At 40.3% G+C, this 15,379-nt stretch overlaps 1 protein-coding gene across 7 annotated transcripts in view; it reads left to right on the top strand.

The window, feature by feature from the left end:
* The window catches only part of Dicer1 (dicer 1, ribonuclease III), a 66,716-nt gene that overhangs the window by 36,482 nt on the left and 14,855 nt on the right, over window positions 1-15,379 (top strand). For 6 of the 7 annotated variants that reach the window (XM_047536656.1, XM_047536646.1, XM_047536666.1 and 3 more), the window contains 13 exons: window positions 1,978-2,110; window positions 3,412-3,654; window positions 4,196-4,350; window positions 6,017-6,149; window positions 6,932-7,007; window positions 7,741-7,880; window positions 9,422-9,601; window positions 9,850-10,063; window positions 10,255-10,408; window positions 11,470-11,652; window positions 11,897-12,002; window positions 12,464-12,639; window positions 13,636-14,416. In XM_047536656.1, coding sequence (XP_047392612.1) covers window positions 1,978-2,110; window positions 3,412-3,654; window positions 4,196-4,350; window positions 6,017-6,149; window positions 6,932-7,007; window positions 7,741-7,880; window positions 9,422-9,601; window positions 9,850-10,063; window positions 10,255-10,408; window positions 11,470-11,652; window positions 11,897-12,002; window positions 12,464-12,639; window positions 13,636-14,416 — 2,674 coding nt within the window. Of the gene's footprint in view, window positions 1-1,977; window positions 2,111-3,411; window positions 3,655-4,195; window positions 4,351-6,016; window positions 6,150-6,931; window positions 7,008-7,740; window positions 7,881-9,421; window positions 9,602-9,849; window positions 10,064-10,254; window positions 10,409-11,469; window positions 11,653-11,896; window positions 12,003-12,463; window positions 12,640-13,635; window positions 14,417-15,379 lie in introns of those variants that run through there. The other variant, XM_047536674.1, reaches the window with a different exon arrangement.

Below are 15,379 nucleotides of genomic sequence, written 5' to 3'. Positions count from 1 at the left end.
AACTCAGTTGAAAATTCAAACACAATTTTCTCTCACCCAGTCCACGATAACAGATCAATCAACCTACCTTTCCTTCCTTCCTTCTTTTCTTTCTTTCTTTCTCTCTTTTCTTCTCTTTTGTTTTCTTTTCTTTGATCGTAGGGATTAACCCAGGGCCATTTACCACTGAGCCACGTGCCCAACCCTTTTTATTTTTTGAGACAGGAAACTTGTAGTCATCCTGCCTCAACCTCCTCATTACAGGGATTTAAGGTGCGCACCACTGCACCCAGCACCGAGAAGCCTCTAGGCAGTCTGTTACTCTTTGAAAACTCCCAGAGGACTGTGCACGCTTTATCTTGGGACATGGTTGGCCATCCCTTAAATCCATCCGGTAGGGAGATCCTTTTCTTGATGTCATCAGCGTAGGTGTAGCATTTGATCACTGCTTACAAGATGTTCTCATCACTGTGTGTGCTGTCTCTTCTGTTCCCTGCAGTACTGGTGCGGGTGTCATTAAGGAGAAATGCATTATGTTAACATTGCCATTTTTCAGATGATTTAATTCTACCCGATTGATAAATTTGGCCAAATACATTCTTTGCTTAATTAAGAGTAACTTGAATGCATTTTTTAAAACCTTTACTGCATTCAAATTGATGCTATTTCTATAAAGTAAAATTTGGAAGTACATGTTATTTCTAAGATAATTTATTTCAAATTTTAGACTCTTGGGCATGCTATTTGCATATAATTCTTCTCTATTACTGGCATCATATATTTATCATAATAAAATAATTAAAGAAACTTGGAACATGATAAAAAAGTTTCAGGTTCTGGACATTTTAAGCCCTTAGACTGTGGAGCAGACTCCTGAGCTGCCTGGACACACAAGTGTTCTGCTCACTGGGGACAGGAGATATTCTAGATGGCCACTCAGTTTCTTCCAGCTCTTTGAAAACTAACCTGTTTCACATATTTAAAAACAAAACAAAACAAAAAGCTCTGACTTAAAAATGCAATTTTCTATTAAGAATTTATACTATGTATGACTTCAGAGGATCCATATGGAATCACTTATGTCAGGTGTGGAACCATTTATCCTGTGTGCTGAGTTTTCGAATGTGGGTATTTCCAAAATAGCTGTAATGGCAGCACTAACTGTTAACCTTTGGTGCCCATGTAATACAATCCTGTCCTGTAGCTCTTTCCATGTCTTAGCCAGAAGGCAGCTCTTGGTTACTGGCATTCCAGTTTAATACAGAGGAGCAAGTAGGAAGGGGACTGCAGTTCAGGGGTCTCTGTCATGACAGGGGGTGGGTACTCCATGGCATTGCTGTGCTAATGTCCATTCCCCTGCTGTACCAGTGCTGGTCAGCAGCCTGGGGATCAGAAGGTGTCGGAATGACCAGGCATTTCTGTCCCAGGAGCTCTGCTTCCAGAGACGTAGGGTGCTGGGGAAGATGAAAAGAAGCAACTGTTCTTTTCCACATGTGACTGGAACTCTTTTGCCATATAGAGAGGGGCCCGAGCCCCTCCGCTTGGTGTCAGGCTCTGCCGTCCTTGTTCTGTGTGCACTGCCACGGAGGAAAGAGCACGGTGCCTGCCGAAGCCCGTTGTGTGACAAGTGTGTCTTTCCTGAGAAGTCCAGTTCTGAAACAGAGGTTGCAAGGATCTGTGTTTCTCTCTAACTAGTCTGGTCCTACTCTGGGCCAAGTTCCTGTTATATCATCACCACCAATCAAAAGTTGGAGGTAGCTCCCGCATTTCATTTGTCAGCAGAAATCAGCCTCATGTACAGCATTGTAAGTACTTGGTCCACAGATGCATGTGTTGAACTGTGGGTAGGGAAAAACAAAGCAACAATACCTTTTTGTTTGGTATGTTGGCAAAAAATACTATACATGTATTTCTAGTTTAAAGGAGACCTTAAAAACAAAAGTTTAAATGTTTTTCCCTCAGCAGTGTTTAACTTCCAAATGTGTATAATTTTCTTAGATTGATAAAGGAAGCTGGCAAACAAGACCCAGAGCTGGCTTATATCAGCAGCAACTTTATAACTGGACATGGCATCGGAAAGAATCAGCCTCGTAACAAACAGATGGAAGCAGAGTTCAGAAAGCAGGAAGAGGTAACTTAAATCAACATAACTGTACAATAGCAATTTTCAGAACATAGTACAGACAGACTTTGCCTTAGGAACTCCCTTTCTTCATAGTTCTCAGCAATTTCTTTTTCTTTTTTTTAATAGAAGACACTTGTTTAACTATAGAACCACTGTCCTGTGAGGTGCTCTATGGTGGTATATATGTTCATAGAATAGCCATCTGATAAATCAATTTAGTGTCTTAATTGTTGTCAACCAGTTCATTTTCCTTTATTGAATTGATGTGACAGCTATAGCTCAGAAAATCGAAACCTGGGTAGCCATAGCTCCCAGAGGCTCTGTACAGCTATGAAACAACTCCTGAAATCTTTTCCTAAAATATGTTTGTTTCTCTCTCTCTCTCTGTCTCTCTCTCATTCCATTTAAAGTCCTGCCTTGGTTGAATACTTCAAAAAATAGCACTGTATTTTGTAGATTTTTGATTAAAATTTGTGCTTTTAAAGGTTTTGTATAGAAGACAATTATAAAGATGTTGAAAGCTAATACAGTATTCAGGCTTATAAAAAAAACCTTTTATTTAAAAAAGTTCTTATTTAACTTAAATTTAGCAGACTAACTCTTGTTAAAGGCATTTTCATTAGAACTTTTTGATAGTATTCAGGGCTCAGGGAGTCCAGAACCAAATAGATCTGACTATCTGAAAACCAGCTGTGTTACTATTTAACTTACCCTGGACTGGAGAGTGATAAAATTTTAAATCTCACATGAGAAAGCTTTCATTTTGTTAATCAATTCTGACTTTTTAAACTGAAAATTTCCCACATGCCAAAAGATAAAAAATACTCTGCTTGTAATTTAAAATTTTAAGTGGATCAGGGATTTCAGTGATAGAGTTTTGGTATTGGGAGAGCTATTAGCTGTGATCTCACAGATATGAAATATCATCATGCAGAATCCGAATAGCCACAGGACTCTAGAAGTGGTTTCATCTGTTCACTTAGTTGGTTAGACCTACTTGACATTAAAGAAGTCAGCCCCTTCAACCTGAAGGTTTGCTGTGATTTGTGACATGGGTACATCTCTTAAAGTAGAAAGGCATTTTGATTGTCTGGGCACTTTCACTTGAAAACTCCTGTCATCGAAGTTTTTGTATCCGTGTGGCCCAGCATATGGGCTTCTGTGATGCTCTTATCTTACTTAGGCTGACCTTAGAGATGTAGCATGCCCAGGGTGTAAGTCAGAAATGACTATTGGTAATTATTGTTATCATATTATTTCCTTTAGAAAATTTATTAGAATTGCTTTTCTTGGTGGATTTTTTTCAGGTACTTAGAAAATTTCGGGCACATGAGACAAACCTGCTTATTGCAACGAGTATTGTAGAAGAGGGTGTTGATATTCCAAAATGCAACTTGGTGGTTCGTTTTGATTTGCCCACAGAGTATCGATCCTATGTTCAATCTAAAGGAAGAGCAAGGGCACCGATCTCTAATTACATTATGTTAGCAGATACAGACAAAAGAAAAAGTTTTGAAGAAGACCTGAAAACCTACAAAGCTATTGAAAAGGTAAGGTCAAAAAGTTAATGTGTATCTTCTAGATAAAAACAGCATATCCACAAAGAATAGTCTGAACAAGGGGTTGCAGTATATATACTACAAGGAATTTTAGAATAATTATAAAGACCCAGCAGTATCTTGTGAGGTGTTTGGAAATTGCCAATAAAATAGCAATGAAAATGGTCCTGGTCCTGGGGATTATGGGGAAGGATGTGGGGAGGGTCCTATAGGTGTGGATGGGGTAGTGACTGCTGATTGAGTAGTGGAGGGGGGGCAAGGAAAGCATAGGCACTCCTGCGACACGGGTGGTCACGTGTGTTGTGTGTGTGGAGACCATGTCCTGTGTGGCGCGTGTCTCCACGTGATCAGAGCTGGGAGGGATTCTGCGGGAGCAGCTCTCTTTAGCAGGTGACTTGTGAATGTTGCAGTATGCTCAGAAGAGACGGATGTGTCCCGTCAGCAGAGCTTTGTCTGTAGGAACTGAGGCAGGCAACTAGCATACATCAGAGAAGTAATTTGCTCTTATCCTTGGTTGTTTTTAAATGTTCAGATTTTGAGAAATAAATGTTCCAAGTCTGTCGATGCTGGTGAGGCTGACGTTGATCCTGTTGTGGATGACGATGATGTTTTCCCACCATATGTGTTGAGGCCTGATGATGGGGGCCCCCGCGTAACAATCAACACAGCCATTGGACACATCAATAGGTACGGAATCAGATTACATGTGGAAACCTTTGAGTAATGCAAGAGTTGAGTCTAAACCTGTTAAGTATTATTTTCATTTTTATTTTTTTACATTTTGAAATCATCAGTCTTCAATTATGACCTGCAGTATTTTGATAACAGAAAAGTTGCTTTTTTTCATGCAAAAGCAGGATTGTAATAAATACATAGTAGTTATTGATTAGGTTGACATGGTAACATGCTGCTTTTAATTAATTTAATGTAATTTTATTAGGCTTGATTTTTTTCTAAATCTTAAGATTTATTGTTTTGTACTATAAATGTTGACTTCCATTAGCTAGTGAATGAGATTATTAATAAATTTATATTTTTGAATGTTCTAATATATATTTTTCTGAGCTGATACCATATCTAATTAAGAAAGACAGATATGTACCTAGATTGTATATCACGGCAAATTTTATTCAGAGGCAAAATAAATTTTGATGTCAAAAATTCAGATTTGACCAGTGGGAACCCTTCAGACTAGCTCCTCTATCTTTAAACATGTCACCATTGCCCTTGAATGCGTCCTTCTTTTCTGGCACAAGATGTTCTAGTCTCAATTGGAATAGATTCCTGCCCTAGCCCTGATACTGTGGCTGTTTTGCCAAGGACCTTGGTTCCTTTTAGTGGAGAATGAGTTGTGTTTAGAAACCAAGATCTGGACCATAGGTGTGTTCATTGACACTAGAGTGTTACTGTCGCCAGACTTTTTAGTGGACAGAGCTAGAAAGTTTCTTTGCCTCTTGACATTATGTACATATATATGTGTGTGTGTGTATGTGTATACACATACACACACACACACATATATATATATTATGTTTGTGTTTGAATACATATGTACATTGCCATTTATTTCTGTATCTGACTACCCTTCAGGGGCCCTGATCTCAAGGTTCTGTCCTCTCGTGGGCTGCTCTCCATTCCAGCACCTCCTTAATGGGGCCTTGCTTCCTGCCCTGCCCCATTGCTTTTCTTATTTTGATGCTCCTCTTGAGTCATTCTATCTGTGCATCTTTTTTTGATGCCTTCCTTACACAAGCCCCAATAGTTGCTGGCAAATGTAAGATTACCAAGGAGCAAACACTGGCAATATGTTCTGTTCACAGATTCAGAAGAATGCTTTGTGTGCTGTGCAAAATGGTCACGAACTAGACACATGTGGCTATTTAAATTCAAGGTTCAGTTTGAATTAAAGTAAGAGTAAAAATGTTCCCAGCTGGGTGTGGTAGCACATGCCTGTAATCCCAGTGACTCAGGAAGCTGAGGCAGGAGGATCACAAGTTCAAGGCCAGGCTCAGCAACTTGATGAGCCCCTAATCAACTTAGTGAGAGACCTCCCCCCAACCCCTATCTCAAAATAAAAAAGGGCTAGGTGATGTGACTCAGTGGTTAAGCACTCCTGGGTTCAATTCCTGGTAAACCACCCCCCTCCAATGTAGTTCCCTAGTTGCACACATGAATTTCAAGTTCTCAGTTCTATCTTACTGAAAGTACAGTGAAGTACATACTCCATGTGGAAATGCCAATCCAGTGGATGAGCAGAGGGATGTAAGAAATCAAAACACAGTTATGAATATCAGTACCAGTTTTTCTATTTCTCATTTGTATATTCAGCTTCAGAATTTCTTTTTGTTCACAGATACTGTGCTAGATTACCAAGTGATCCTTTTACTCATCTAGCTCCCAAATGTCGAACTCGAGAGTTGCCTGATGGTACATTTTATTCAACTCTTTACCTGCCAATCAACTCACCTCTTCGAGCCTCCATTGTTGTAAGTTAGAAAAATAGATGATTGTGCCTTTTAAAGTATGTCATTAGTGGATTTTTTTTTTTCCCCTAACTTCTCTAAAACATACAAGTTACAGATTTGGCTTTAAAGTCTACTTTGAAAAATAGACTTACAGTTCTCTTTTTCAGTCAGGTTTTTTGAATAGACTACAGTGTCCGGAATCTTAGAATTACACTAGAAGACCTCTGCAGTTCCCCCCTCTCCCCAGTCTGTGTCAACATTTTTGACTGAATCATTCCGTTGTGACCTTGAGACCCACAGTGACACAAAATTCATTACACATAGTTGGACTACTTTAGTTATCTTGTTGGCTACTCAGAAATCTGCCTTTTGTAAAATTTGTCCTTTCCTTGGTCCCAGCATTGATTTGCAGATATTGCAAGATGGCAGATTTATATTGCACCTAGAACGCTGCTGAGTACTGCTGTTATTTCCCAGTGGTGCTGTTATTTCTATGTTATTTCCCAGTGCATCTTTATCTTTGTTATATATTTCTAAATTAGTGAAAATTAGGTACTATAAAATTCTTACTGAAATTTATCAAAATAGGACTTATGCTTTTTAAGGGCAGAGTTTTTAAGATGAATATTTCATATATGGAGATTAGGATATTTTAAAACTTGGCAGTGTCTTTAAAAATAAAGAACTTTGTTCTAGTAAATTGATCTTTAAAGATGCCAGGGCAGAGATTTCATAGTGTTTCATGTGCTGGTGATAATACAGCTACAGGCATATGCAATGGAAAAGTTTTTTGTTATTTCTAGGGCCCACCAATGAGCTGTGTACGATTGGCTGAAAGAGTTGTAGCTCTCATTTGCTGTGAAAAACTGCACAAAATTGGTAAGTAAACACGTTTGAAAAACATGTAAATAAAAATAAATTATAAACATTGTTAAAAAAAAAAAAAGGTACATCAGGACTTGGCAAGTTTCTGAGGAGTTTGCAGAGCTGTGAACTTGGTGCTCTTGGTGTGCTTTTGTGAGTGTAAGTGCAGATTTAACTGGAAAACCTGCCACGTTGTGGGAGCTCTTCCACAGCCCAGCTGCAAACAAATGCCATTTATTTGCTTCCTTTTCTGACCCTCCTTAAATGCGTAAAGGTCTTCTGGTAACTGGGACCACGAATCCTGAGTATGTGTGCAGCGTGTTGGTCTCTTATGTGGTCTTTGCGGTGTTGAGGGTGATTCTTTTGTTTTTAATGGGCAGACTTGTTCTCCATGGCCTTTTAGAAGTGATGTGTGCTGTTTTCCTTTTCAGATTTTTTTTCCCCTAGTGGTGGGCATTGAAACCAGGGCCTTTTGCAGGTTAGGTGAGCCCCCACCACCGAGCTATAGTCCCAGCCTTAGACGTTTTTAGTTTTGAGACTTAGAATTTGCAATCCTGCTCATACTGAGTCTGTGAATGTCCAAGTAGATAGCTGAAGTTTCACTCTGCTTGCTGTGACCTTGTTAAAGGCAGAGGTGCTTTGGTTTTCATTGCTCTTTCACGGTCTTCCTAGTACAGTACTGTTTTATTTACTCACCAGTTAGGCAAAATCTGAGTTGTTTATATAAACTCCTTTTTTAATTTCTTAGGTGAACTGGATGAACATTTGATGCCAGTTGGAAAAGAAACTGTTAAATATGAAGAAGAGCTTGATTTACATGATGAAGAAGAGACCAGTGTTCCAGGAAGACCAGGTTCCACAAAACGAAGGCAGTGCTACCCAAAAGCAGTTAGTATTGGTTAGAACTGAATACAAATCTGGCCTTTCTGACTTGATTTCAAGTTGTATCAAGTCTAAATTCCTCCATGTGGTTGTTTTTCCAGTCTTGTAATATTGGCCCACTTAGTGGATCTCAGCTCATTTCTCCAATTCATAATTTCTCTCAGATTAGCTTGTCTCACTTTAGATGTTTGTTTCACTCATTTTGTGATATTCTTTTTTCCTTAAGAGGGTTCTTGGACTCATTAATCAGATTCCACCCAGAATGAGTTCTTTTTTGTTTAGAGACAGTTCGATTCTGCCCCATGATCTGAGTCTTGCCCTGCTTACCATTGGCCCTGAGATGAGGTCTGTGTGATGAGTGGGCAGGGGACAGGCGCACAGGGCTGGGTGCCGGGGAGGTGGGAGCAGGGGCTCTGGAGGAGTGCTGGTGTTGCCACTGGGGTCGGAAGAGGTGGCTCCTGTGAATGTTGCCTGTCGGTGACATCTGGCAGAGTCACACGTGAAAGAAAACCTCTGAGTCTGACTTCTGCTAAAGTACTTATTTTTAAAATACTTATATTTTTGTGTCATAAGAACTTCACACAAAAGCAAAATTTTGCTGTATACTTTCATCTTAGCCTAAATGTATGGTTCTTTTGCTTTTACAGTTTTTACTGAATTTTATTTTAAAAAAATTAGTACCCAGGTAATAAATACTTCCGAGATTCACAGTCATAATGGTTTTTCAAAAATCGTTAAGTTTTATCTACTTTTGTGATGCTTGCTTTCCTCATGCTGCACTTTCCTGTTGTACTAGTTTACTATGGTAGATCCACGGATGACGAGTGTTCTGGGAAGTGCAGTACTGCACTGTGAACCGTCGAGCAGATTTCTGCTGTCCCTGGTCCAGCATTTGTACCTTTTAACTACAGATAACAGTGGTTTGTCATTGCCTCTGAAACTGCACGACCCTAGTCTGTAAGGTGTATTCATTGAAACCTTAGAAACAATTGAGGTAATTTAATTATGACTCACTACATAATGAGATGGCTATTAAAAATGATTGTGGTGATTCACTGAAAGATATTCTCATGTCTTAACTGGGGATAAAATCAGATTAGTTTACACACATACGTTGTGTGATTTCTTTTGTATTGAAAAATATGTGTGTATATATTTACATACATTTGTGCATAGAAAAAAGTTTAAGGACTTCTATATCAAAATGTTACTGAAGGTTGTTCTTTTAAAAAATATAATTGATCTAATGTAGTACATTAGTGGTATACTGCAGGGATTTTTTTTTTTTTTGTAGTATGCTGATTTTATTTTATTTATTTATTTATTTTGTAGTGATTCTTGATTCCTCCTTCCTCTCTCCCTCTCTCCTTCCTTCTATGTGTTACTGGGATGGAACCCAGGGTCTCACACATGAACAGCAAGCACACTGCCACTGAACTGCATCCCAACCTTAATAGTGCTGGGAAGGATTTTCTTTTCTTGCCAGCACCTAGAATAGAGGCTGTTTATGCTTGTACATGATATTCAATTTTTCTTTCCAACTCTAGATTCCAGAGTGTTTGAGGGATAGTTACCCCAAACCCGAGCAGCCCTGTTACCTGTATGTGATAGGAATGGTCTTAACTACTCCTTTACCTGATGAACTTAACTTCAGAAGGCGGAAGCTCTATCCCCCCGAAGATACCACACGATGCTTTGGGATACTGACAGCCAAACCCATACCTCAGGTAGACCCTCCATCATGTCTTCTGTTGAAATATCTTAGATTTTGCTTTTAAAAAAACAAATAGGAAAGGGAAAACTAGTAGTAGGTGTCTTTGTTAATTCAGCATGTTTAACATTTAAAGACTGGGATATCTCTAAAGGCTGAAGTATCTCCCCTGCTGATAGAAGACATCATTTTCTCTTAAAGTTAGCTGTAATGGGATAAAGACTTCCTGACTTTGAGGAGTGCTCTTGTTTCCTTTTTGCTAAGATTCCACACTTTCCTGTGTACACACGCTCTGGAGAGGTTACCATATCCATTGAGTTGAAGAAGTCTGGATTCACGTTGTCTCTACAGATGCTTGAATTGATTACAAGACTTCACCAGTATATATTCTCACATATTCTTCGGCTTGAAAAACCTGCACTAGAATTTAAACCTACAGACGCTGATTCAGCATACTGTGTTCTACCTCTTAACGTTGGTAAGAAGGGCACAGGCTTTGAAGTGTAGCTACAAAATGAAAGTTTTGCTTATAGTTGGCTATTCAGATATACTACAAAAATCTCTTATTTTTGATAACTCTACATTAGATGCATGTCAATGCCCAGCTCAAGTAAGAATCTTATCTGTATTGTATTTTAATAAGCTTAAGAGTCTTTTTCCTTTCCTAAGTTAATGACTCCAGCACTTTGGACATTGATTTTAAATTCATGGAAGATATTGAGAAATCTGAAGCTCGCATAGGCATTCCCAGCACAAAATATTCAAAAGAAACTCCCTTTGTCTTTAAATTAGAAGATTACCAAGATGCAGTCATCATTCCAAGGTAGGTGTAGGTGCGTAAACGGGAGGGAGAACAGCCGTGATACTTCTTGACCTTCGCAGCAGGAGCTGATGCACCTTCTTGGGGGAAGGGGCCGTTTTCTCTGGGTTACTTGCTTTACAGAAACCAAAGCACTGTTAGTGAAGCGATTTCATTTATGAGGGTCAGAACATCCAAATAACGTAGACTGTCTTTCTTCCTAAAGCCTCTATCCTTTTAATCCTAAAGTCTTATAGAATTTGATCACAAATAGTAGTTTTGCTTCTTAAAATTTATACAAAGAATAATGTTATGTAAACTCAGTAAAGATAAGAAGTCAGAATACTTACTTTGTAACAATTTAAGGAATGAACTTTGGGGACAATAAAATTAAATACAGGTACTTTTCAAAGAATTAAAGTACTTGACTGTAATTTAATCTTTCCTTGATTTTTTTTTTTTTTTTTTTTTTTTTTTGGTAGCTGAAAGCTGTGTTTTAAATGTCAGTTATCATCAGTCTATCACTGTCATCGGTAAAATAGTAAATCATTTTATCTCATGGTTAGCATTAGTGATATCCAAAGTGGTCATTAACCTGGGCATGGTGGTACACACCTGTAATCCCAGTGACTCAGGAGGCTGAGGAAAGGATTGCAAGTTCTAGTCTAACCTCAACAACTTATTGAGATCCTGTCTTCAAATAAAAAGGAAAATTAGAACTCAGTCCCCAGTATGCAAACAAGCAAAAAACCAGTATTCATTAGTTGTCTTGGGTATTGTAAGTTTTCTCTTTTGTTTATATTGATGAAATAGATACTCAGAGATGCCATTTATCATTCATATGTTATCAAAGTATAGATATTAAGAACAAAAATAATAAAACAGGAGAGAACAGAGTTTTCACTTGATTAAAAATAGAGTTTTTATTGTTTTCACATTCACTTGAAATACATGCTTTGGAATTGATGTTTTCATTTCTTTTTAACCATTTGAATTCTTAATCATAATTTGTGTTTCTATATTGAAACAGTTGTGTCTTGACAATGGTTGATTTAAACAGAAAAATCATTGCTTTTCTTTTTTAGATACCGCAATTTTGATCAACCTCATCGATTTTATGTAGCTGATGTGTACACTGATCTTACCCCACTCAGTAAATTTCCTTCTCCTGAGTATGAAACTTTTGCAGAATATTATAAAACAAAGTATAACCTTGACCTGACCAATCTCAACCAGCCACTGCTGGATGTGGACCACACATCTTCCAGGTAAGAGCCCACAGTGACGTTAGATCGCTCCAGAGGCTTTCTTCTTGGAGGTCAGGTCCCCTGGCAGAGCTTCCCTGTGCCCCTGGCCTACCCATCGACTCTGAAGTCAGGAGACCCGGGGAGTTTAGGAGATTGTGGTTAAGTGAACCCTGCAGGTGATTTGTGAGCACACTGGAGTTGGAAAACCACTGTGAGAGCATACTTATTTTTGCTGGTTTGACAGACTGTTTTGAAATTTTTATAGACTTAATCTTCTGACACCTCGACATTTGAATCAGAAGGGGAAAGCTCTTCCTCTCAGCAGTGCTGAGAAGAGGAAAGCCAAGTGGGAGAGCCTGCAGAATAAACAGGTACTGGGTGGGGGTTGGTATAGCACCCTGTGTTTGAAGATGAGTTTCAGTTTACATTATCAAGTTCACTGAGTGATTGCAGATTTGGGGGAAGTCACCTAACCTTAGATTGTGTTTTGTTCTAATCAGTATTATATAGAGAATTTTATTTGAATGCTCTCTTCAGTAAGGATTGAGTGTTCTGCTTTTATCATTAGTCCATCCATGTTGTATCACACAATCATCCTCATGAATCTCAGGCTAAATCCCATTTACACTTAAAGGATTATTTAAAAAATACATTTGAAATTAGTTTTTATTAGCATTTGTAATTTTCATCTTTAGCCATTAGTGAAATTGGTCTTTACTTAAAAAACCGTGTGTGTGTGTGTGTGTGTGTGTGTGTGCGCGCGCGTGTGCGTGTGCGTGTGAGTGCGTGCTTCCTTGCTTTATATTTATCCACCTTTCTCCTTGCTCCAAAGATACTGGTTCCAGAACTCTGTGCTATACATCCAATTCCAGCATCTCTGTGGAGAAAAGCAGTTTGTCTCCCCAGTATACTTTACCGCCTTCACTGCCTTTTGACTGCAGAGGAGCTAAGAGCCCAGACAGCCAGTGATGCTGGCGTGGGAGTCAGATCGCTTCCTGCGGATTTTAGGTAGGCCTGCACTGGTGGCCAGGAAGAGCACGGGTCCTGAAGTCCTCTTTGTAAGAAAATGGAATTAAGTTAAAAATTTAATTTCATATAAAATATTTCTTTAAAAAGTAAAGGCAAGACATGGGCATCTAATACATTAAAAATACACTGTTGGCCTCCTATGTGACAATTGGCACGTTGGGCTATCAAGCCCTCTGCTCTTACCAAGTTACAGAGGGAGCCCAGCCCCTGAAGCAGAGATGGCCCCTCGTCCTTCAGTGCTGACGTGGAAGTGAGTGAAAACAGCACTTTAGGACTGCTTCCTCTTTGGAAAAAAACCAAAAACCAGTATATTAAAAAGCAGTTGCCTCAGTGTATTCTTTCTGTTCATAATTTTCTTCCCATTAATAGTCTCTACACTCTAAGGAAATTTTTGGTTTAACCACTCAAATTAATTCTGGTTGTCAGGTAGACAACCCAGATGATTCTAGGGATTGAAAGAACTTTAAAAATATAACATTATCAGAGCCCTATTGATTGAGTACCTGCTACAGTGTTAAGTATACATTTAAATGAGGTAGGCTCTTTTATTAGCTCATTTAATTCTTAGGGCAGTCCCGTAGTTCTGTGAGGTAGGAATTGTGAGCTGCATTTCCAGGTGCAGAAGCTGAGGCATGGAGTCGTGTAAGTTGCTCACCTAGTGAACCAGAGGGCCTGGTTTCCACCTACACAGTGTGTGGCTCCAAGTCCTGCAGGCCACCTTCAGGCTGTGCTGTGTGTGTCAGCCATTGCACTATGCTGGAGTGGGGAGGAGCAGCAGTGTGAAACCCATCCCACTCTGAAATTGACCTTGAGCAGAGTTTCAACTAATGTTGATTTCTAGCTTGGAAACTAGTTTCTCTCTAAAAGTGAGGAGAATTGTTATTTTGTTCTTTATTATTTTTTAAAATTCAAATTGCTGTCTCCTATCCTACTCCTTTTGAGGAATCTGATGAAGTTATAAAATTGTCTTTGCAGATACCCTAACTTAGACTTCGGGTGGAAAAAATCTATTGACAGCAAATCTTTCATCTCAATTTCTAATTCCCCTTCGGCTGAAAATGATAATTACTGTAAGCACAGCACAATTGTAGTCCCTGAAAATGCTGCACATCAAGGTGCTAATAGAACCTCCTTAGAAAACCATGACCAGATGTCTGTGAACTGCAGAACGTTACTCAGCGAGTCGCCGAGTAAGCTCCAAACTGAGGTTTCAACAGATCTTACAGCAGTTAATGGTCTTTCTTACAATAAAACCCTTGCCAATGGCAGTTACGATTTAGCTAACAGAGACTTTTGCCAAGGAAATCAGCTGAATTACTACAAGCAGGAAATACCTGTACAACCAACTACCTCATATCCCATTCAGAGTTTATACCATTATGAGAACCAGCCCAAGCCCAGCAATGAATGTACTCTACTGAGTAATAAATACCTTGATGGAAATGCTAACAAATCTACCTCAGATGGAAATCCCGTGATGGCCGCCATGCCCGGTACGACAGACACCGTTAGAGCGCTCGTGGACCGGAGGGACGCTGAGCAGAGCCCTTCTGCTGGGTACTCCTCGAGGACTCTGGGCCCCAATCCTGGACTGATTCTTCAGGCTCTGACTTTGTCAAATGCCAGTGATGGGTTTAACCTGGAGCGGCTCGAAATGCTTGGTGATTCCTTTCTAAAGCACGCCATCACCACGTACCTGTTTTGCACTTACCCCGACGCTCACGAGGGCCGCCTGTCATACATGAGAAGCAAGAAGGTAAGATGCGGCTCTCTGTTTGGAGCAGCAAGTTCTTCAGGGTGCCTGCCGGTGGTGTGCGGTGTTGTGTGACCTCAGGACGGACCCAGCGAGCACCACACTCCTTCATTCCACAAGGGCCAGGTGGCACGAGTGTCGACACTAGGGTTCAGGGTCAACTGACGTTTCTATGCTGCATTAAATGATAGACGTCCTGTTCAAACAAACCTGTTGATGAAGTGTGTGTGATCCCGAGGGAGACGGGAAGAATCGCAGAGCACCCCAGGCAGGAGCTTTAGCGCAGGTGTGAAAAGCCGTTGGTTGGGAGGGTGTGTCTGGGCACGCAGGTGTGCACACATGAGCAATACTCAGGCTTCAGGGAGCCTGGCAAGGGAGTGAGTCACAGGTGTCTCAGAGCCAGTCACTCCCTCTCCAGTGTAAGGAGAGACACCAGGTTCCGAGTAGTGCTCGATAACCCCGAGGAAGGGTTTTCGGAGGAAAGAAGGCAGGCCATCGTGAGTTAGAGGCACGTGGACATGTGTGCCCAGCACTGACAATGGCAGAGTGGCCAGCACTCAGCAGGTACAGCTAGCTCAATTGGAATATTTCCATTTTTATATATGGATAAGGAAGAGCGAGGCAGGAGGTTAGCCTGCCCAAGGTCACATGGCAAGTAAGGGCAGCACTGGGTTCCAACCCAGAGTTTGGAGACCTTGCCTGTCCCTGTCACACTTGGCTGTTTCTGGTGCTTTCTAGTACCAGGCACTATGCTAGCATTTTACAGGAGGCAGCTCACAGGGCCCGTTTCGTGGATGAGGAGATGGGTGCTTGGGAGTGCAGTGGCGTGTGCCAGGTCATCCTTCTGGTCCAGGACAGTCCAGACAGTGTCTGAGGCTGATGCGCTTGAGATAGGGTGGTCATGCCCCAACAGGACCTCTGTAGGCTGGGAGGTTGGGGACAGTAGCGGTGGTGGTGTGCAGATCG

This window comes from Sciurus carolinensis, chromosome 2 (assembly GCF_902686445.1).
Source record: "Sciurus carolinensis chromosome 2, mSciCar1.2, whole genome shotgun sequence".
Taxonomy (NCBI): Eukaryota; Metazoa; Chordata; class Mammalia; order Rodentia; family Sciuridae; genus Sciurus; species Sciurus carolinensis.
The sequence above is the reverse complement of the archived record's forward strand: the minus strand, read 5'-3'. Positions and strand labels throughout refer to the sequence as shown.